The 24,607-nt window shown below is 38.5% G+C and overlaps 2 protein-coding genes across 3 annotated transcripts; both read right to left on the bottom strand.

Moving 5' to 3' along the window:
- Positions 1-755: 755 nt before the first annotated feature.
- On the bottom strand, positions 756-1,945 carry ier3 (immediate early response 3). Its single transcript, XM_079608634.1, has one exon. It carries the CDS (start codon positions 1,875-1,877, stop codon positions 1,254-1,256), a length of 624 nt encoding a protein of 207 aa, XP_079464760.1. The 5' UTR covers positions 1,878-1,945; the 3' UTR covers positions 756-1,253.
- A 15,029-nt stretch (positions 1,946-16,974) lies between these two features.
- On the bottom strand, positions 16,975-24,297 carry tor4ab (torsin family 4, member Ab). Of its 2 annotated transcripts, none has more exons than XM_079608630.1 (4): positions 24,159-24,297; positions 24,034-24,066; positions 18,523-18,894; positions 16,975-18,232 (listed from the first exon to the last, which is right to left on the bottom strand). In XM_079608630.1, the coding sequence occupies exons 3-4, from the start codon at positions 18,880-18,882 to the stop codon at positions 17,417-17,419; spliced, it is 1,176 nt and encodes a 391-aa protein (XP_079464756.1). In that variant the 5' UTR covers positions 18,883-18,894; positions 24,034-24,066; positions 24,159-24,297; the 3' UTR covers positions 16,975-17,416. The 2 variants fall into 2 exon arrangements, with proteins under 2 accessions (XP_079464756.1, XP_079464755.1); XM_079608629.1 differs by having other exon boundaries at positions 16,981-18,247.
- Positions 24,298-24,607: the final 310 nt, after the last annotated feature.

Here is a 24,607-nt window from a genome sequence, read left to right on the forward strand (position 1 = left end):
AAAAACTGATGTACCTGTTGACCTCATTTTGCATGACTATTGATGATCTGGTCATTTCCCCAATTTAATTTTTTTTATCCAAATTAAGGTATGATGCATCAGATTGACAAAACATGGTATTTCCTCTTAAAACTCACACTCATTATGTAATCTTTTAGGATGTGCCAGTGCCATGTTTGGTTAAAAATACATTCTAAAAACGTAACATATTCAGTTGTTACTTTAAGGAGCTACAAAATGTATGCCTGATCTGGTCCCTTTAAATCATATTCAATAACCTAATGAAGCTAGAGTATTTCAGTTATATTATATAATATTTTGATGAAAAACATCTGAATATGCTCATGTAATGAAAGTGAAGAACAACAACACAAAGCATTATTGTGATGATTGTAACTTTATTCATTATATGAACATTATACAATTTCATGACAATAAATGATCTTATTATTCATAGTGTTAATATTACAATGATTATCTCCAAGACTTTAATAATAAACTCAAAATTGTAGAGTAGTTATAGCAAAGTATTTCTGTTCTAATATAATAAATCAGTTAATAAAGTATAATAAAGTGTTCATGCATTTATATGTGCAATGTACAACACATGTGTGTGTCATATAAATATATATTTCTTGTTTAAATATTGTATACTTTCAGAGGTGGCACAGAGAAATAACTGTATTTTGAACCAAGTTTGTGAGACCACAGCTCATTAGAACTAATAATATTACAAGAAGACAATGAGAAAAGAATTGAAGATGCAAATGTCAGTTTATTTTCACAAGGTAATAGGAAATAAATAAGTCAATAACAATAAATAAATAACATTAAATAAATATCTACAGCAAATAGTTCTTCATAAAACAAATAAAATGATCAATGTGAGATTCAAGTATTTCTGCGAGCGGCAGCGTTCAGCAACACAAATGTTCATTGTGACAGTCTCATTAGTTTAAACATATAACAGGTCTACTTGTGAGGCTACAAGGTAAATCTATACACTTCAAGTGAAACATTTTCAAGTAAATCTAAATGAGCCGTTCAAGTTTCATTCCATTATAAGTTTGTTCGTCATTCAAGTCCATCGAATGTCTCCTCAGATTGTGTTTTTCATCACGCTGTGAGGTCCAGCTGGACCAGATGAGTTCTCCAGGCACTGCAGGAACCACAGGAGCCTATTTCTCTTCTCCAAGAAGGTTCAAAGTCATTGACTTGTCTTGGTTAGTCCACAAACTTGGTTCAGAGTTCATTCAGTTCTCTGTGCCGAGTCTATGATACACGGGGTAGAGAAGGGCCACCACGTATCCGTTCCTCCGGCTCTGCTGGTAGAGAGTGGTGAAGTCTTCCTCCAAGCTGGAGCTTGGGCATGTAGTGTTCAGGAGCCAAGAGCTCTCCTTCTTCTCCTTTTCCTCGCTGCAGGACTGGCTGAAGTCCTCAGGAAACTTGCCCATCATCTGTCGGGCTTGCTCCTCAGCAGACTGGAAAGGGAGGACGTTGTACGCTGTGGCATCGGTGAAGGTTGGTGCTTCACTCTGCATCGTCTCAACGGATCCCTCCTCCGTGTAGATCTGCAGGAACACCACCAGGCACAGGGCGAGCAGCCAGCGCTTGGCCGGGCTCTTCTCGGCCGGTGGGAGATATTTGCGCACTTTGGAGGGGTACATGACGCGGGTGTTTCTCTTGCGCGGGCGTTGCGGAGCTCCGCGGGGATTGAACGCCTGCCGCTGCGGCTCCGGCTCCGGGATCTGATCGAAAGTGAAGATCTCCGGCTTGGTGTTGCGCGGCTCCATCGGTCCGAAGCCGAAATGTTGCTGCGGCTGGAAGAAAGCGTTTGTCGGTAATGAGAGGACCATGCTGTCTGATCTGGAGAACATTGCTAGTTCAGGTCAGTTCCAGTAAGCTAATATTCGTTGCTTGGTCTGTGTCTCTGGTTCTCAAAAGTGACTTCTCGAACTTCAGCGTGAGGTTTTATACTGTATAGTTTGCTTTTAAGAGACGCCCATAGAAATGGCCACACCCTTCACTCGAGACGGAAAATACATTTTGACTAAAGAAAAAAATCCCACGTTTTATCTTAAAATGAGCTCAACATATGACTGCAGCTAATATCCTCGAGGGAGCCAAGCTTGACCTCAGATAGTTCAGTAAAAAAAAAGATGATATAAAAAACAAACAAGATAGGCTACACTTTTCAAAGTGTATTTAAAAAAAAAAAAAAAAAAAATCATAAAACAAAAAATATTGTTTTATTTATTTATTAATTTAGCTATTTAAAACCTTATTATTTAAATGTGTGAGTTAGCCTAGCCTATACATCAATGAGTAGACTGTGGACTTTTATAGTTCTATTTATTTATTAAAGTCAGTTAAATAGCCTATAGAGTGCTGAGGTGCGTTACATTTCGGCCAAATCTTTCATACAATGTTCAGAAGTCAGTTTTTTTAAGGATATACGCAGGATATCTAAATCTAAGTGATTTTAAAATAATAAAAAATGTTGTAATGTTCTCTCGACATAAGAGGGAAAATGGTTACCTTAGGTCAACACTTTTGCTTGCTATTAGCCTATTTATTTATTGAATGAAAATTCCCATTGCACTTCTAATCGAACCTTCATAGTTTCTGAGACGTTTAAAACCCTCAGTTGAACTCTCTAGCCTACCTGCATGAATCAATAGCCTTGGTATTTTTTAATTAGGTGGATGTGGGTGGTGGGAGTAGGTTGGGGGGAGGGGGAGGGGGGATTTCTCTTCAAATTAAAAAAATTGGGATAGGTGTATCCCATATAATATCTAGGCATATATACCCGCATAAATAGGTGAAACATAATGAGACAGATTCTTTCGAATCGCTCTTGCCGTAGCCTACTTTGATGCCATACACCGATTGGTCTGCACAGCGCAGCTTTAAGTCAAACACACCTAATGGCAGTGAAGCGGCACAACTAAAGCTGGTTGGTTTTATGACAGTGACAACATTGCGAATAAGCAGCCATGAAGTAATATAAGTACCAAGAGCAAAACAAATACAAATTAATAATAATCATTTTTAGAACAAGAATATTTCCACGTAGCTAATTTCAGCCTTTCCTATTCTTTAATTTTTTTCTGTACAGTTACAACACCAGACTTTTAGGCCCCATAAAGAATATCGAAATGAGTTTTAATACGAAAACATGTTAATCATAGAAGAGGTGTATTCAATTAATTTGCTCAAATTGCATTTTTTGAATGACTTAATAGAGCATCACATCATTCAGCCATGCACAGTTTAATATGAACAGCTGACTTAATATTAACAATTGTGATCGCAAAATATTAATATTTCAATTGATTTTTCATTCAGTATGCAGCATGTCCAAAAGCATATTAGTGTAGCTTTAAAAAAAAAATTTGTCAACATATTCTGAAAAACACAGGCAGAAAGAAATAACTCATATGGTATGAATAACAGCGGCTTTTCACATAAACGTATTATTACCGTATGAGTTGTCACCGTACAGTCATGTACAATGTAAAAACAAATATTTTCAAAGTTGTTAATAAAATGAAGTATGTTACAAGAAAATACAATTTTATTCTTTCGGATAAAAAATTTCACGTTTAAATTGACAGTTCACCCATAAATCTAAATTCTGTCATCATCAACCCTTCAGTTATCCTAAACCTGTATGAGTTTCTTTCTTCTGTTGAACACAAAAGAAGATATTTTGAGGAATGTGGTTTTTTTCTCCCTTACTATGGAAGTCATTAGGAACCAGCAACGGTTTGGTTACCGACATTCTTCCAAATATCTATTTTTGTGTTCAACAGAACAAAGAATGTATACAGGTTTAAAATAACATGAGGGTGAGTAAATGATGACAAAATCTTTCTTTTTGGTTGAACTATCTTGGTTGAAGTCAATGTGTTACTTACTGTTTCTTTGTAATTATTTGAGGAATTTTGCAGCTTCTGAGTAAAAATTGTTTCAAATTAAATCTTGCGACATTTATTTTCAATGTAGAATCACATTAATTGACTCAAGAATGCTGAAGCGTGCATTAATACTCACTTCCTCTGAAAACCCCTGTTCTAGGAATATTAGCCTCAACTTGAAGAAGATGCATAATTTTACATCAAAGTTGTTTGATGTGATTGTGAGTCAATACTTCAACACTCAAAACTAAGAGTTTGGCAAATCCATTGTTTGATTGAAATTGCTTTAACTTCTTGCTATTGAGTCATATTTCCGACGTACAGTAGGCTACCTATTATGGCAGTGACACATTGTGGGATTTCTCAAGACTTAAAAAGACATTTTTGATCATACTGGCAGCATAGTTTAGTCTAGAACGTGCCTTCCATTTGGGATCTCAGGAAAACCGAGCTAGCCCAGACATACAGTTTAAAAATGTTTTTTAACTTGCAGCTGATGGCTAGTTGGTTGGTATACGTGTCACTTGAGATGCACGAACTTTTAGGAGGAATCCTTGTGGAAGAGGTTGTGACCACACATGGACTAATTCGTGATATGAGCGAGCGCTTCCGTCCAATCAAACGGCAGCACCTTATTTCTCACCCTCTGCGGTTTCTGGGTTTTCTCGGTGAGCACGAGCGCTGGAATGTCTGCTGCGGGTGAAGCCTCAGGTCTGGAATCCCTGCCTCAGGCCTGGCATGTTTACTTTAGGAAGGGCCGCATGGGCTTTGCGTCACCTTACTAAAATTAACGCTCAAGCACACACAGGTATGAGAGTGAATGCTCTCGTGGGTGTGCATTTTGAGCGGTATGACTTATGGTTTCAGTGGTGTGGAGCAATGCAGATTGGTATGTGGTGACATTAACATTGTACTTGCTTCTTCAAGCTAAACGTGTCTGATCTTCAAACATGCTTTTCCTTATTAAAGTAGATTAGTGCAATTCTGTTATCGCTAAACAGGAGGTCAACAGCATTGCGGCTGCATCAGTCACTGTGAACTAATGCAGACTCATCTGGAGCTCTCATGGATGGAGTTTATACAATCTACAATATCATATTTTTACACACATTTTTGTGTTTGCAGTCGTATTGATATAGTTTAGACTTTTTTAGCAAGTTAAAGGCCTAAAATGTCCTCCTTCAGGTCATGGTTCACGTGTCTTTTTTGCTGTGAAATTTGTATGCATTTTTAAAGTAAACGCAATAAAAAAATGTATGGTTAGAAATATGAACACTCACTGTAATAAAGCACTTAGATTTACTTGATTAAACATGCTAAAAATGTGAATAACAAATGCGATACATCAGGTTTTTGAGGAACATTTATTTCGTCATCTCTCAGTCATCATTGTTTTGCTTCCCACAGTAAAAACTAAACTAAGCATTTAAATATCATCTTAATAAGATATATTATTGGCAGTTATAGAGTGACAACTGATATTTATGTGCATTTTATGTAGTCTATAGGCTACTATAGAGTATTTGGGCCTCTGAATAAAACAGTTTTTTTCCTCCTCGAGTCTGAGCTTCATAAATCCGAGCCACAAAAGCCTGATGTATCAAATATGATACTCAACAAAAACACATTTGCAAACTTTCATATATGTCAGGCTTTAAAAGGGTTAATCTGGCCTTACTGTAGTGTAGATTCTCAGTAATAGAAGGGAACAGTTCTCATGACCATGTTTGACTGAGCTTGTGTTTTTGCAATGGCAACAGATGAAACTTGACAGGCAGAACAGCGTGCATCAGAGTTCTTGGTTTGTTAGCGAGATGTGGGTCATTGTTCTCTGAAAATTCTCATTATAGTGTTTCATTCGTGCCAAGTGTCTACGTGCAGATTATCATGACAGTTAAACGTCATTTATCTGCAGTGCTCCTCATTAAAGACAGGGGGCGGACGGTTTCACAGTGTACCTCAACTATATTTGACATATTTAGCCTACAATACTTTTTTTGATTTGGCAGAGGATTTTATGCAAGCAGACTTAAAGTGATAGTTCACCCAAAAATGAAAATTAGCCCATGATTTACTCCTCAAGCCACCCAGGTATATGACATTCTTCTTTCAGACGAATACAAGCAAAGTTATATTAAAAAATGTCCTGGCTCTTCCAAGCTTTATAATGGCAGTGAATGGCCGTTTCTGTTTTGAAGTCCATAAAAGTGCATCTATCCATCATAAAAGTGCATCTATCCATCATAAATCCAGCGGTTAATAAAGGCCTTCTGAAGCGAAGCTATGCGTTTGTGTAAGAAAAATATCCATATTTGGTATTTTCATTTTTGGGTGAACTATCCCTTTAAAGTGCATTCATTTTTTTAAATGGGTTGCATGGAAATACTTTAATTACAGTCGAATAGTTTCAAGTTTATTCTCACCAAAACATTATATGACATAACAAAAATGCTGAAGAGCTGTTTCTAATGATTAAATGTTAACAAATGTTTCTAAAGCCTTAATTAGAAACGCATGTACAGTATTTATAGTTTGGAATGCTTCCTCTTGTGAGGTAATAACAATGCCTGACCTTTTCTAAACAATTCAGTCGTCAAAATATGTGTGAGAGACTGACACACAGCGTCATATGGATTAAGGCAATGCGTCTAACGTTTCTGAAGAATTGACGCGGTCTAAATATTTGAACGTCGTGCAATTAACCATCAGCTCAAGTCTGCAATATAAGACGAGGGTGGATCAAGCACTTACGTATTTAGCAAACACTTTTATTCAAGGTTGCTTACAGTGCTTTCAAGGCATTCATTTGTGTGTTTTGTTTGGGAGTCAAACCTGCGACCTTCGTGTTGCAAATGCAATCCTCTACCAGTTGAGTTACAAAGTCACTTTCAACTCCGTTCAAACTCTGCTTTCAAATATACTGTCAGTTCATTTATGATTTTAAATAATAAAGTGTATACTATTGCGTAACCCCAGAGCTCATGGTCGGTCTGTCTTGAAAGCTTTATCACTAAAAATCAGTTTCTCTGTAAGGAAATGAATGAATATTTCAGTAACTAGACTTGCATTCTGTAGAAAACAACAATCTTTCATGGACCAAATGACTAATTGTTGTGATGCACAAAGAAATGACTGCAATGACTGGAATCATTGATGATGATGATGATGATGATGATGATGGTGATGAAGTGAATATAAGACATAAGCGGATGTAATGCATCACACCTGCTCTCTAAATGAGCGATGTGAAAACTTCATATGAAAGCATGAAGTCATAGCAGGTCAGGACATCTTCCTCTAGGCTGTAATGAACGCTAAAACACACACGTATTAAATCGTCACCCTCAGCAGGTGTTACTCTTTGTCGTTGTATATTTTAGACAGGTGTTCATGGTTCATGGTGTTTTCACAATTATGTAATTCTGACTGATGGGTTTCAGGGAGTGAAATGAGGGAATGATTAGTCTTATTATTATTTATTATTGTGCCTACTGCGTATGTACACGACAGTAAGAGATTTCATGGAGAATTCAGTGTGAGAATTGTGCAGATTCACACAGTCAGTGGTTTCATCATTATGACACTGACAGTCATCATTAACAGAGAAGTAATGCATCAGCTCAGATGTAGGAGGAGCAGATCTAACGAGGAACTTCATTAAAATGGAAATATGTATTTCATAACAGATGCCTAACAGAGGTCATATCATGTGTGTTTATGGAAGATGGAAAGATTCAGTTTCTCAGAATGTGTGTGTACGTGCGCGGGGGTGTCACTGCTTATTTCTGATCAGATGATGAGTGGCACAACTGCATGAATCTTTAGCTGCTAGTTATAGTGCAGTCGGTGTAGTGATACTAGTATAGCAATGCTAAGGTTGTTGGCTGGATTCCAAATAGCTCTTGGTTTTTAAAAAACGTAAAGGCCTTGATTTCAATTGGAAGATTTGTATAAAAGTGTGGTTAAAGTAAAACTGTCATTACCATTATGAACATGTCTGCTCAATGTGTTCTTTTTGTAATAGATTTTAAGATTTATTTTTGGACTTTCTTTTATTTACTGTACGGCTTTGTGTGGATGGATGGATGACTGATAGATAGATAGATAGATAGATAGATAGATAGATGGATGACTTATATATGGATAAATAGATTGATGGATGGATGACATATATGGATAAATAGATAGATGGATGGATGACTTATATATGGATAAATAGATAGATGGATGGATGACATATATGGATAAATAGATAGATGGATGGATGGATAGATGGATGACTGATAGATGGATGACTTATATATGGATAAATAGATATATGGATGACGATAGATGGATGGATGGATGGTTGGTTGGATGGATGGATGGATGGATGGATGACTGATAGATAGATAGATAGATGGATGGATGGATGACGATAGATGGATGGATGGATGGATGGATGACTATAGATAGATGGATGGATGGATGGATGGATGGATGGATGACGATAGATAGATGGATGGATGGATGGATGGATGACTGATAAATAGACGATAGATGGATGGATGGATGGATGGATGGATGGATGACGATAGATAGATGGATGGATGGATGGATGACTGATAAATAGACGATAGATGGATGAATGGATGGATGGATGACGATAGATAGATAGATGGATGACTGATAAATAGACGATAGATGGATGGATGACTGATAAATAGACGATGGATGGATGGATGGATGACTGATAAATAGACGATAGATAGATGGATGGATGGATAGATGGATGGATGACTGACAGATAGATTTTATAGACTTTCTTGTGGATCTCTTGTATTATTCTACATTTTTTCCTTCCAGAAATGCACATCAGAATTTCTTGTTTAATTTGAAGATTAATTGTTAGAATTTCTTGATTAATTTGAAGATTGATTATTTTTGCACAAATAAAAATAAAACTACATGATGTTACATGCAACAATAAGTTAGTGAAAACTAATATTTAAATTGAAAAGGAACTGAAATCAATCCATCTTTTTCATTCATCATTTTCTTTCATTCATCATTTCTCTACAAGCTTTTTTTTTTTTTTTAAGCTCCAACTGCTTAATGTACATCAAATTAGATTAAATATATATACATATAGCCTTTCATGGACTCATTTTTCCATCCAGAAATGTTTCACTTGAAAATTAATTAAGCACTCACAAAGAAAACACTCACAAAGAAATCAATATTTTACATCTTTATTTGATTAATGATTATTGTTGTCTTCGGGAGGGTTATACTGTAGTTTTAAATAGACAAAGGAGGACACACATCCAGACAGCGCACAGACATTATTTTACATCATCATACAATCATTCCCCCCCCCCTTTTTAATGCTTATGAATATCCCCCGGAAACTCGATCAATTGCACACGTATTACACATATTTTGCCGTCAATGACAGAAGCATTCCCTGACAGAAGCATTCCCAGACACACACACACACACACACACACACACACACACACGGCTGAGTCTCAGGTCTGTAGAGCGTTTAGCGCAGTGTGTGAGGTTGTTTCTCACTCTGTGAATCATCACTTTCCCCTACGCTGAAGTGACGTCAGTGCATATCAGGTTTAATCAGGTCTTGACCCCAGTGCGGCGTTTGGATGGCCACGTTTCATACGTGCGGGAAATCCAGTCCAGCTCAGACGAGTAAGTCCTGTTCCTGCGAGCGGACCCCTTCTGCCCCCCAGCCACAGATGGAAAAGCTCACTCAGCGAATAGACTAATCCCTGCAGCCCAGCGCACAGGAAGCACAGCTCAGCATGTGTGTTTGCATTCACATTCGGCTGTTGCATTTGGCGCCGGCCTCAGAAACAGCTCCTCATTTCCCAGCACAAGTAGCATGACTGTTCAATGCCCCAACACCGAGCCACGTCTGCCTCCGAGGTTCCCTCATCTGAGAAGGGGTTCTCCTCAAGCGTGCAGGGGTCATCCTGGGCCTGCGCTCGGTCTGGGACGCCCTGAGTGTCACTGAGCCCTTCCTCCATGTAGATCTGCAGGAAGAGAAGAGCAGAGAGCAGGAGCAGCCAACGTCTGGCAGGATCTGACTCCTCTCTTGGCAGGATCTTCCTCAGTCCCGGAGGGTAAAGGACCCGTCGAGCACGAGGTCTTCGGGGTTTTGGGGAGAGTGAAGGCGACGTTGATGCCTTTTCTCCATCTCCAAACCTTTCCGCACCAGGATGTTTTGAGGACATTTCTGTTCAGTTCAGTCTCTTTTGTCTCCTTTTGCTTTGAGGTTTTTCAGTAAACCAGTGGTTTTTTTCCCACTTGCTACTGTCTATTCTTTCTCCTACGCTTATTTCTCCTTTTATAGACGCACTTTGAATGGGTGTAACCTGCACACCTGAGACTCAGGGCCCGCCTTGTGTGCGGTTGATTGGTTTCTTGGGCTATTTTTAGAGGTGCATATTTTACCCTCACGACCTCCCCTCCACCTTTGACAAGGGAAGCCCTAATGCTCCATTACATGCCTTGCATATTTGCTTACTCATTTTTTGTTTCACTTATTGCAACATACAGCAAACTATTTAAGCATGTTGGTTCACATGCTTATTAATATCACAATATCGCAACATTTTTGTGGCTTTTCAAATGAGTGTGTTTTCAAGTTCGCCTTGGCTCGTTACCCTGAGGGGACAAACACAGTCTATACACACTGTCTGTGCAATATTCAAACTTGTTAATGGAAGTTAGAGTCTCTGTCTTTGCTTTTTGAATGATCATGAAGCAAGTTGAGTTCTGCGCTGAAACAAAATGTGCAAAAGCCAGGCGGGTCCAGTACATCATGCTTAGGTTTTCATAAATGGGTTTGGTTTTATAAAAATTTCAAGGAGTGTCCTACAGTGTGGCATATGCTATAACCGATATATATTTAAATAATATAAATATAAAATAATTAAAAAAATTCTATAAATATATATCTTTGTGTTTTGTGTGAGTGGTCTTATAATTTTTTTAATATATCTATAATGCTATCCGGCTGCATTTATTTGATCAAAAATATTATTACAATTTAAAATAACTGTTTTGTATTTGAACATATTTTAAAATGTAATTTATTCCTATGATGTAAAGCTGAATTTTATGCATCATTACTCCCGTATTCAGTGTCACATGATCATTCAGAAATCATTCGAATATGCTGATTTAATGCTCATTTCTTTCTTACTATTATCACATTTATAAACAGTTGTGCTGCTCAATTTTTTTGTGAGGTATTTTTTTTTTAGGGTTTCTTTGATATTTGAAATGGAAATCTTTCGTAACATTTTCAAAGTTTTACTGTCACTTTTGACCAATTGAATTCATGAATACAAGTTTTTTTGAACAGTATTTTACTTTTATATTAAACTTTTGAACAGTAGTGCATTTAATCCCAATAATTCTGTTCAAAACACAATAATTCTGTTTTAACCGTATAGTATTTGAATCCGTCTGGTGACGTGAAAACGATGCATGAGAAGAAACAGCGTCCACATGTTCTTCTGTTGCTATTTTGAGTGATAAAAAGACATTATCAGAAATATTGCTTATTAAAGTTCTCAGTGATAATGTTACAAGCCTGTAAATGGTAGTGAGCAGCCCGAGGCACAACGAAAGCAGACAGAAAATCCTGGGCGTTTCTGAGATGTCATGGAGACACTGAAGCAGAATGTTCTTTCTTTTCATTCCACACAGGATTCTCTTGGATGCTCATTTGTTTCTCTGTTGCCAAGGAACTTGGATAATTCACTTACATCTTAATGGTTGCTAATATTAAACACAATTAGAAAAGAAAAAAAACCTCCTACACAAAAGCTTGCAGATCACATTGATGACTTGTGTGGTACAGTCACTTTTAATAGACTCTTTTAACTTTACAACTGTCCTTACAATTATCACTCCCACATACAAAACCATCCGAAATGTGCAATTAGTGTTTACCGGGATGTAGTTTCTGGGTGAGTGATGGGGTCACGCTAGCTTTTAGGTGATGTCGTAGTTGTGAATGATTTCCACTTCTTGACCGGCTGTTTGTGGAGGCGTGTTTATATAGCAGCCGCATCACTCTCAAATGAACTTACACATAGGTCATGTACAAACTCTTAAGTCCCCTAGAGATGGATATGACAATCTACCCAACCTCATAATCGATATTAAACAGTCTATGATATGGGTTCCCGTACTTGGCCTTCACATGTAACTTTCACACTCGATTCATTTTTATGCACAAATTTAATGATCTTGGTCTAACAGAATGAAATTAAGGGTTCAATTCGTCTTTGAGAGATACAAGCCCTTCACATTGGCCAGATGGGCCATCACTATGTGATGCTGGTGGAGGAAAATGTTTTCTGACTTTCTCCTCCAAAATACCCCAAAGTGGCTTCAGATCTGGTGACTGCAGGCCTTGGGAGATGTTCAACTTCACTTTCATGTTCATCAAACCATTCTGTCACAAGTCTTGCTGTGTGTGTCGGTGCATTATCATGCTGATACACGGCTCCACCTTCAGGGTACAATGTTTAAAACATTAGGTGCACATGGTCCTTCAGAATGGCTCGGTAGTCCATCAGGCACAGTCGGGAATGTCATGATATTACAGCTCGAACATCACTGATCCACCGTCGTGTTTCACTCTGGGCATCAACAGTCCGGGTGTTCAGACTCTTAAGGGATTCTCCACACCGTAACTCCCACGGAAATGGGAAAGACAGTGAATGTGTATACATCAGAGAACAATACATGTTGCACATTGTCCACAGTCCATTTGCACTGTTGGCACCAATGAAACCGACATTTGGCATTGACACGAGTGACCAAAGGTTTGGCTATAGCATCCCGACCATTAATATGGACTCTGTGGAGTTGGACAGCTTCCTCATGTGTCGACAGTTACTCCTATTGGATGCGGTTCGTCCTATGTGGAGATACGACATTACGGATACCAGAGCTCTCGATACACCACTGTTGCTGGTCACAGATGAGCCATCGAGACGAGCACCAACACTTTGTTCTCTTCTGAACTCTGGTATATCTCCCATTATGTTGTGTGAACATAGTTGTGTGCTATTGCTCTGATGTTAATCCTCACACACTACTCTTATACTCTCACTAATGGAAAGTATAATCAGTGATGATTGGCCACCAGGCTGCATATATATAGACGTGAAACCTTCAACACTATACCGGCCAGTGTTTTAATTCCATTGTCCAATTAATTAATTATATATAATATATATTTAAAACATATATTCAGAATGTACTTCTTAAGCTCAAAGTGCAGTACCTACTGCCGTGTCAAGAAGCTGGTTATGCTACATGGTCTTATAAACAGCCTGCTGTATATATAAACAGAATAAGCTTGGTTCAAGATGATCAAGCACAAAACATACTAGATGTTTACATATCCTTTGAACAAGTAAGTGGTGCTAGCCCAGGCAAAAACCCACTGCATGGAGTTGTTTGTGGTTGTCAAGACATTGCTTCACAGTTGTTAAGGTGTTCTTAGTGGTTTTTGTGTGCGTTGCCAAGCGGTTCTCGGTGGTTGCTTCATGGCCCAACTTAAAAAAGCCCATCCCTGCGTCTCTATATGATATTCAGGTTGCTAAATATCGAGAGCTTGGGACCCTCTTTAAGTGTTACACTCTAAAAAATGCTGGGTTGTTTTAACCCAACTTTGGGTCAAATATGGACAAACTCAGCCATTGGGTTACATTTCACAAATACATTTTTAACCCCACATTTGGGTTTGACCATATTTGACCCAAAATTGGGTTAAAACAACCCAGCATTTTAGTGTAGAACACTCAAAAGTTACAAAAGGTTTTTTTCGCAGCGATGCCATAGAATAATTTTTTTTTTTGGTATTAAGAACCTTTTGTGGAATGGAAAGTTTCCATGGATGTTAAAGGTCCTTCATGGAACCATCAATGCTTTTATGAGTGAATATTTTTATTTTTAAACCTGTTTTGTAGTCTGGCAGATGAAAATCAAATCCAATTCACAAATCATTTACTTTTCTAGCACATACAGTGCAGGATGAGTTACAAAATGAACACTTTATTGAAATCACTAACCTACCAATTATGATATTGACGCTTGCCTTAGTAAAATGATAGAGTTCATTCTAAGTGTATGCCAGGAAACTGATTGAATTTCCACACCGGAGGTCAAATTTATGTTAGAAGGCCTGTGATTTATGTCACTCTGAGTGAAACTCTGGCTATCCTATCTCATGTTTTATTTTTCTTCCAGAGGAGTGTGTTTTCGGTTCCTGATTTAATAGGAAGTCTTGTCAGTCCTGATGTAATAGGAAGTTAGTTCTTATCTCGGTTGCTTCACTCCGTTTTCCTGTTTCCAGTGATGCAATCCACAATTTTAAACAACTTTGTATTTAAAATCAATTTAATAAAGCAGTAAATGCGCAAATGTGTTGTATAATGCACATAAAGGCCACCGTAGAGGAGCAGTGGAAAGTTCTGGTGCGTTGAAAGATCCTGTTGCAGTAAAATTGCTGGCAGCTATACAAAGTTAGTCTGGCGTGTGGCTGAACCACAAAACGGAGGAATGCACTGACCTTGGTCTCCACCTTCCTTTGGAAATTAACTCTTTGTTCACAATAGCTGCAAGCAACACTGAGATCAGACACAAAATCAAACGTCCATGCTTGACACAAAGGACATACTCTAACTTCTCTAAATTGTTTGTGGCGCTGCTGTACTTTCAATTACTGAATTGTTAGCTTGCTTGAGACATGTAAATTTGACCCCTCCAGCACCTCCAGTGCCCTTTTCCACCCTTGTTACTATTTTGAATTCACCAGAAAGTTCAAAGCACATAATTAAACTGTCTGTAAATGCAGCTGTCAAGATTATGCATGCCTCAACTGATATTATTAAACTTCCCCATGGCACGTGCGTTATTTTCAATAAGAAAGTGTGCAGTGAAAAAATGTGAGGGTAATTAGAGCAGAATTAGACAAAAATTGCTTAGAAGGGGAACCATAATTTCAATCAAACAGTCAAGCAGATTCAAAATGGTTAATGTAAAAACTAACATACAAATAAAGTTAATAAATATCAAGGTATTTTTGAATACTGTTGAAAATATAAATAAAATATTGAATAATGTTTCAGATTTATATGTTTCAATACACCAGAATATTTAACTTCAAATATTTATAACAAAACATATACATGTATATAAAAAAAACGCCACATGGAGACTTAGCACAAATGAATCATTCGAAGAGTTATCAATTTATTGAGTCAAACAAACTGAACTGACAGAATCATGCTACGAACTGTAGATGTGTTTAAAACGGCTTAAGCACTTAAAAAAAAAAAAAAAAAACTCATGTTAGTTTTGAAATACACTTGACCTAGATTTTAACCCTGAATTGTGCTGCCAAACGTATACATAGTAAAGTATGTCTAAAAAACAGGTTTAAAAACAGGATCAAGTATGAACAGTGTGAAATATGGAACAAGCCATGATTGCATTAAAATTATATATCCTTTTCTAGTGCTAACATCTAAACATTTTAAATCAAGATACGCACTTGAGAAGCAAAATTAGGTCTTGTTTTCTAAATAAAATGTATCAAAATGAAGCGAGTTTTTGCTTAAAGCAAGAAAAAACAACTGCCAGTAGGGTCAGCAAAATAATCTTGTTTTGCAGCGTGAATGTGTAAATATAAACTTTGTATATATTTAATATATCGCAATCCTTTACTACTACAGTCAACTGTACTCATATTTCATGGCATTTTCTCCAAACGTAAGGCGTTTCACATGGAAAGTATGTGCATGTGTGGTGATCGCGTGACACTTTTCGGCCGTGTCTCGATGTGATTAAAATTGAAATTTGTTAAGTTCAGCATTCTCAGACAGAGGGCTGTAGGCAGGTACGGGGTGTGTAATTGGGATTCAAAATTATTTGTGGTGGTAACCAGGCTTCTGTCTCACAAACATAAATACACAAGGGTGAAATCAAGATCAACCTGCCAATCACAGAGGAAACAAACCCATACATCAACAAAGTGAAAACAGCAGTGCAAACCATCAAACACATATATCTCAATTTTGACCACAACACAATTAACAGAGGCAATCAATGCATTTATAGCATATATATATATATATATATATATATATATATATATATATATATATATTCAAACACAGAGAGATAAATGTATAAAGCCTATAAGTACATGTTAAAACACCCCTCCCTTAAGGTTTTTAGCTTATCATACAGACAGTAATTTTGTTGTCCTGTTGTCCTAAGACTTAAAGGGTAACTCTCGCCAAAATTTAACCTAGGCTCTTTTTGAGCTTGAACTTCTGGTCACATGTTACTGATGTACGTACCAAGTTGAAAGATTATGTCGCCAAGTTGAAAGATTGAATATAACGTCACATAGAACAGCCAGGTAAGTGTTCTATCACACTATATCTTATATTAGAGGATAACTCTCGCTATTTCTGTTTATCTACCCGAGTCAAACATTCGTGTAAAAGCATAATTAGAATGGAAACTCCACTTTTAAGTTTGACCGTACTTTTGTTTTCGGTTAAAATGCCTTTTGAATGGGAGTGCTAGGGGCACTACAATGATAGCATCAAAATGCTATTTTTAAAACACTAAGAAGACTCAAAACAACATGAAAGTATGTGCTTGAAGTAGGACCAGGGGCTCTACACATGAACTTGAGCATTGACTACATTGTTTGTGTACAGAGTTTAGTCGTACTTAGCACACTTTGTTCTTTTTAGCAAACTTTGTGTACAAAAACAATGTAGTCAATGCTCAAGTTCATGTGTAGAGCGTCCTTCAAGTAGTGCCACCTCACAAGGATTTATACGAAAGCCCCAAAGGCCATGCATTATGATTTTTTATTAATTTTGTCGTAATCTCAACGTCATCTCAATTTATTGTTTTCACAAGAAAAACAAACTATGTTGTTAATCATGTCTCTATTCATATGATCTTGATGGTCATCAAAATGATTTTCTATGGCAATCCACATTCTGACACAAATATTGAACATTCTTTTATTCAACCAAGCAGGCAGAAAAAATTCCTTACATACTTTTTTTGAGAAATACTTCACAGAGACACATAAAAAAAAGTTTTATTTGTCACTATACAGCTTTTTTCCCCCAAGAATTATTTGAAGAACAGAAAGTCCAAAAGAACAGCATTCATATGATATAGAAGAGTTTTGTATTTTTGAGTTTTGAGACATTATAAATGTCTTTACTATCACTTTTGATCAATTTAATGCATCCTTGCTGAATAAAAAAATATGAATTTCTTTATTGTCCTCAAACGTTTGAATGGTAGTGTATTTGAAATGTAAGTTTGGCAAGTTGTTTTTGAGATTCCACTTTTTTTTTTAGATAGGAGCTGTATTTGCGTAGCTGAAAATAGCAGTATAGTGCACATTTTCAAACAGAACCCAGACAGATCTCTCAAAGCAGGTTCACTTTCCCCACTACTTGTTTGCATCCAGTTTTTGCGTACTGTCTTCCAGCCGCTCTGTGATAGGCCAGTTCATCCGCCAGCCTATCTACATGACTGAGTTCGGGGTAAAACCCTTCCAGGGTCATTTCCTCTAGAAAGCATTGTACGATGTGTTCCCGCTCCAACAGGGAAAGAGGAATAAGCTCGACTACTGGCTCCGTCCATAGAGGATGGACAAGAGACAAGGCCTGTCGGAGCGGTTTATGGGCTCCAGCGGTGGACGCGTTTTGAAGAAAATGAGCTGAGATCTCTCTTTGCCCCAGACTGCTGAGGAAAACGTAAACCACGTTGAGAAACTCATTCGTCTGATCTGACTGAAGAAACGTCTGCAAGATGTCCAGCAGCAGAGGTGGCATTAGTTCTACCTCATCCAGAATGAAGAAGGGAATCTGCTCCTCTTCCTCGGCTCGAGTCACTACCTCAGTTATACGGCGAGCCATTGCGGAGGCGCAGTGCTGCGGTGCTTCCTGTAGGGGGCAGTGGTGTTTGGATAAATAATGCACCACTAGCTTGTCTTCCACCACGGAGCGGAAGTGCCGTACCAATAGGCGACCAAGATGGCTCTTCCCGACGCCAGTCGCCCCGTGCAAAGACAGGACGAGGGGCTTCTGGTGGGCATAAGTAGACAGGTAATCGTTCAGATAGTCCATTAGCTCCTCTAGAGCCTCCGACTGGCCAAACACCTCCCTGTGCAACGTCCTCTCCAAACCCTCAAGATCGTACTTCACAACTTGGTCATCCAGATTCTCAATTGCATTGTAGACCTGGGAGAACAGGAACTAATTAAAAAAAAAGAATGGGAAGCCACCTTTAATAAAGCTTTGGTTATACATTATTTTGACGATCCACTTTAGAAATTCTACTAACTAGGAGTAACTTTGCAACTACATGTCAACTGACTCTCATTAGTACTCTCAGCACTCTTAGTGCTGGGCTGCGCCTGGTGTAAAACCGGTGCCAAATCCAATGAGTGTGTGTTTTTCAATTTAGTGATTTTTCAATTCTGGCACAAAAGAAATGGCACCCACCCAAGGAAAGGAACAGGAAGAATTACCTGGACGAAGACGATCACGCTAAAGAGCACTAGGAAAGGTTTCGCTCGACTGCGCTCTATCTTTGGCTTGAACATCAGAGTGTCATTAGGGAACATCACGCGGGACTTCCTTCGCTTGGACTTTCTGGTTTGGGGGCTCTTAGGATGCAAACTCCCATCAGAGACAACGGAGTTGGTGCTATGAGCCAACCTGACTGAATTAGATCTCTTTAAGTACTTTTTCTTGATTCGCATCATGGCTTTCAGCTGTGGGGAGAACATAGACGCAGTTTTCCAACCTTCCTTCTCCTCATCTCCTGTCGCCTTTTCCACTTGAACATCCACTTGAACATCCATGGAAACCCCTTCACAGTCCACCATCAGTCTGGAATACTGAGAGAAACAAACATAAGACCATGTTATAGTTAAAGGCCGTGTTGCAGGTTAAATTTTTCAACGAATTTGTGCAATTTGCTTGTTGGTAATGAACATTTAAACTGTTATCCATTGTATTTTATGTTGTTGGGTATCACAAAACGGAATATAATACGAAAAAGTAGGTACTATCTTACAGCGCCAACGATTCTCCTTTCCGCCACAATGCATTGCATGACGTCACCTTGGGGAGAGAGTTTACCAAAGCCCGCCGTGAGAGCGTTGAGAGTGACTAGAGAGACGAGTAGTAGACGAGAGTATTCAGATAGCGCAGATTATAGAACATGATCATTGTCTATACAACACATCTATAGACAGTCACCTATAACTGTTTAAGTTGGTTCATAAGACTTTGTGAAAAAAGTAAACAAACAATTAACATAGGCTACTCGTGCGTGCTGGCTTGAAGGGGACCATGATCCTGCCTGAGATGTGTGTATGCTATCTTCAGCACAAACGGGTTCAGGCAGCATGCATTCAGCATTCAGTCACATCTGGTCGCGGGGTGAGCTCCTCGACCAGCGACCAGAACGCACTCACTGCCCTACAGCACAAGCTTTCCAGCGCAGTTTCCACGGGACGGCACCGCCTGCGCGAGCACCTGCCAAACACCGCGACAGACGCGCGGCGGCTACGTTTGCAACAACATTTTCACCGGAGGAAGAGAAACGCTTAGAAACGCCCATATAGCTAGCACGATGCCTTCTATTTATAGATGACAAAGACAAACTTTACCACTGTACTATGACAAAGGCTACCGTTACTAATCTGAACTAACGTCATGATCACCACCGCCACTATAAAGAAAACGCGTTGATTTTTCACTCGGTGCTATTCAATGACAGTAAAAAAAAAAAAGTGTCGTTATCTCATTGCTGCGTTGCTAAATGATAGCAACTCACCAGGACACTTCACCAACTCTCCACTCATTCTCCTCGGACCATGCATTTCATCGGCTTTGACGGCCATCAGGCTAGCTTTCCTCCACTTCTCCCCAACGTGACGTCATCACCGAATTGCGTGAAAAAAAACGTTAATACCAAAAACGTAAAAAAATGGTATTTAAGACCATTTTTGAGACATTTTAAAAATTATATACATATCTTGAGTGATTTAAGTACCCATTAATCGACAGTGGTGGTTAACCTGCAACATGGCCTTTAAATACTTGTATTAATTCACTTGGTAAATGCTTTAATCCAAATCTTACAGTGCAACATGCCAGTCAACCAATCAGATTTGAGGGACACGTTTACAGTTTATGCCAAGTTTAGGCTTACAACCAGGGTTAGGTAGCCTGGGAAAACCCAGACCACTTCCGGCAAATTTAGATTTGCTCTGCAAGTGGGTCTGGCAAAGAGCCCATTGAAACCCATTTCTAATCCGTCGAAATCGCGGCACCAATCAGAAACGTTGGGGCGGGCTTTACACGATGACGACAGAACAGCGACGGTGACGCAGATTTTGTACATTACAGAGATGGATGCCGCTATCGCGTCTGTTTCAAGCGATTTAAAATGGTCATTTACAAAAACGGCAAAAGTCGTCAGAAGCCATTGCTACATCTTCCTGAAAAACACAAACAGAGAATTGCTGAGAGTCTCAGATGTTTCTCCGTCGCTCTGATTGGTTTTAGATCTATCCAATTGCGCCCAGAGCCATTTGAGCGACGTCCGTTGGTGACGCCCCTGTGGAAATGAATTGTCTATGGAGCTTTGCCAGACCCTAACTCAGTTACAACTGAGAGTGGTCTGGGTTTTCCCAGGCTAAGGGTTAGGTGCTGAGTTAGTGTAATTCACTTATCATTTCCCTCTGATTTTAGGGATAACTTATGGGTAGGGATAGGACACAATTTTCAGACAGGAGTGTTGTTTCAGGATCAACAAAATATGTTGAAGCAGGAACATGACTTACTTGGCAAAATCACAGTGACCGTGTTTCTTATAGCCACTAGCTCAAGCAGTTCTGCTACAGGTCGAGGTAGTTAGCGTGACTGGTTTTGAACAGTCTTACATTTAGCTGTCTCTTGGCAAACGCATGATAATTAGAGGTAATTAAGATTACCAGCAACAGAGTGTGTGTGTGTGTGTGTGTGTGTTTGTAGTGGATGTAAATTGTAAAGCATGAACCTCAGGCAAGGAAAAGGCAAGACAAGACATATCAATTCTAAAGAGAATCCGACCCCAAATCAACCTACAGTAACTGCTTTTGTAAAAGTTTAAATATAGCAGCTCAAAAATTATTTTCACATTTCGAGGCTTTTCAAGGTCACTAAGAAGTTCTGATATTAAATTATGCTCATTTTAAAAGCACATTTATGATACAGGCTATAATTAAGGGATAATCCACAGCTAGCGATTTTAATGCACGACATGGAGTCAGAGAACCGGCCAACATAAAGCCATGGTCATTTGCCAGCATTAAAATACAGCAATATTTGACAGGAAGACTAACAATTATGGTTATTTTTGTCAGTTACAGGTCGATGGATCTAGCATTCTGTCTGCTTTAAAGGAACACGCCGACTTTTTGGGACTTTAGCTTATTCACTGTATGCCCCAGAGTTAGATAAGTCCATACCCTTCATCTCCGTGCGTGCCGTAACTGTGTCTGACGCACCAACCGCTAGCCTAGCTTAGCACAAAGACTGGAAGTAAATGGCTCCAGCTAGCATACTGCTCACAATAAGTGACAGAATAACGCCAACTTTTTCCTATTTACATGTTGTGATTTGTATAGTCACAGCGTGTAGAAATAACAAGGTCACATGAGACACAGCCGTCTTCTAACCGTATACTGGGAACTATATTCTCAGAAGGCGAAGCACTGCTACTTCTGCGGAGTGACCCTTATGTGTATTATCCTGGGAACATCATCGTAAGCTCCACATGTCCGGGCAGAGAATGAGAGAGGGATCATGTGTGTGTGTGATGACTTTACCATTTTGCATATCTGTCTACACTCACACTGCCGTTTTGTTTTACAACAAACGCACAAGCAGGAAGTTGATGTATAATACACTAGCATTGAAATTAGAGACGGGGCCTTTGGTTCTGTATAACAATATGCCAATTGTGTGTGAAATAATGTTTATAAAATGTATTAGAACGCTTACTTAAAACAGTAAGTTTGGTGTATGTAAGTGCTACTGAAGTGAAGATTTCTGGCTCATTGAATGGCAATACGTTTTTAGATCTACGCTCGGATGCATGAGCTATCTATACAGGCAAAAACATATTTTTTTTATGCACTGCTAATTTTGTTTTGTAGGTCTCCCAAAATAGGTTTACATGCATCCAAGGTCAAAAAATGCAAATGTTCTGATAATAGCATCACCTTTTTATCACAGTGTCTGAAACAGTTCGCCAAAGGATTGCACTGATTGGTCAGACGGCCAAGTCTGTTGCGATTGGTCTACCGCTTACAACGCGTGTCAGAAACGAATCGCTCATTAGCATATCTGAATTTCAGCTCCGGAGCTTCATCAGCCCTTGATACACAGTGAAACGAACAGCAATGATGCCGTCGGTTTTAACAGATCAATTTGAGCCCGAGTCCTCATCCTTTTGGAAGTGAAGCAAAGACTGGGATTACTGACGACTCGGTTTAGGCTGTTCAGAATCCATTGTTTCTTTTGGGAAACAATAACTTTCTCCCAGTTACACAGACCAGGTTTAAGTCTCAGACTAAAATGCATGTTTGAACCGTTTTAACTGAAAGCAATTGCACTGATATACATTAAATTATGTCAGTGCCATTGTTTTGTCTCAAGATTTACACTAGTAATGTTTTTCTTTTTCTAAGGCACGTTTATAAAAGCTAAATGTCCTAATTGACTAACTGGCTTAATCTAGCCTTGTCTGTGTAACCGGGCCTTTATTTATTGTAAACTTTGATCTTTCAAACTTTGCAGACCTCTTACATTCACAAACAGCTGTATTACACACTCCATGAAACGTAATATCCAAAAAAGGCACAATGACAGATTTACTCCTATCTATATTCTGAAGGTTTTTACCGAAGGGGTTGTTCATACATGTATATCATTTTCCTGGTACAACATTTTATTCCTAAAAACATGGTGATATTTTTTTTCTGGCTGTTGACAGGGTTTTCTGATATGATAAAAAGAGATACCAATCCTTTCTACAATACAATACAATACGATACAATACGATATGATACTACTTTATTAAACCCCAAAAGTAAACTATGGTGTTAGAGTAGCAGAAACTCAAACACACACAAATCGATAAAATAAGATAATCATCTACAAGCAAGCAAATCTAAATCTACACGTCTGCAAAAGCCTTTGACTCAAAGAAGTTGACAAAATTAATACAATGTTTTGAACCTGGCTTCATTCAAGGTTCAGATTTCTCTTCTGGAAATGTATGCAAATTAGAGCATATTTGATTAGACACTGCCTCGTTTGTATACTTTTTTTTTTTGGTGCAATTCTTAATGTAATCAATGAGGAAGTATGGTGTATATTTTGCAATGGCATTCAGACATTTTTAAAGGGATAGGAAAAATGAAAATTCTGTCATCATTACCTCATGTTGTTCCAAACCTGTATCTGTTACTTTCTTGAACACAAAAGAAGATATTTGAAAAATGTTGGTATTCAAACAGTTGAAGATAGCCATTGACTTCCATAGTATTTCCCCCTTCTTCAACAGAAGAAAGAAACTCATACAGGTTTGGTACAACATGAGGGTGAGTAAATGATGACAGAGTTTTCATTTTTGGGTGAACGATCCCTAAGTGCGACTTGAGAGTTTAAATACTCTGAAGCCATTATAGTGAATATATAAAAAACATAACTGTATATTTCCATCTTTCAAGGTATGGCTGGAGAATGGTGTTTGTTTGCACACAGCTCTGTGAGGGCAGTTATGCAAACTTCACCATGCAAATGGTTCTGTTGCTCAGAAGCACTAATGTAAAAAATGTATATGGAGACAGAAAATGATCTAGAAATGGAGGAGATTATAAAAGCATGATATGGTTCTCTTTTGTGTGTGTGTCCACAGCAGGGTCAGATGCCTGAACTTGCCTGATTGTATGGATATGAAACACAATATGGGGCTTTACCTTTCATGGATGATATCATCTGCAACGATACCACTGCGATAAAGAGAAAAACATGACAAGTCTATGATCGACAGACAAGGTTAAACCAAAAATAACAAAAAATCGTAGAAAACATGAAAACAGACCTTCAAAGCTGCACGAGGCGTCCGCTTGCTTCCTTCTCCTTGAGTGTTGGTTCTTCAAAGATGGCGATTTTGACGATGATGATCAATATGAAGTATAGACGATGTTGCAAACACACACATGCACACCTTTCGACTACCTGCTAACTCCTATTTCCATCACACCATCTCTGTGTTTGAGCTCCACCCTCTCGTCACTTTACATTTTCCTTTCCTTGACCCATGAACCAACTTTTCCTATTTAAAAGAGCAAAATTAATTCAAATGGATAACCGCTCAGACCGCAGGCCCCCAAAATAAGACTTATTTTTTAATTCCAATGTTACAGCTGTATTCTCAAGTTAGTTCATTGATGCTATGATATTTATGACTGTTAATCAAAATCTCTTAACCATGTCAAGCCTGCCATATGAAATAATAGTCAGACACCTTTAGACAAAATGTTGAGTATT

Source organism: Phoxinus phoxinus, assembly GCF_949152265.1.
Source record: "Phoxinus phoxinus genome assembly, chromosome: 3".
Taxonomy (NCBI): domain Eukaryota; kingdom Metazoa; phylum Chordata; class Actinopteri; order Cypriniformes; family Leuciscidae; genus Phoxinus; species Phoxinus phoxinus.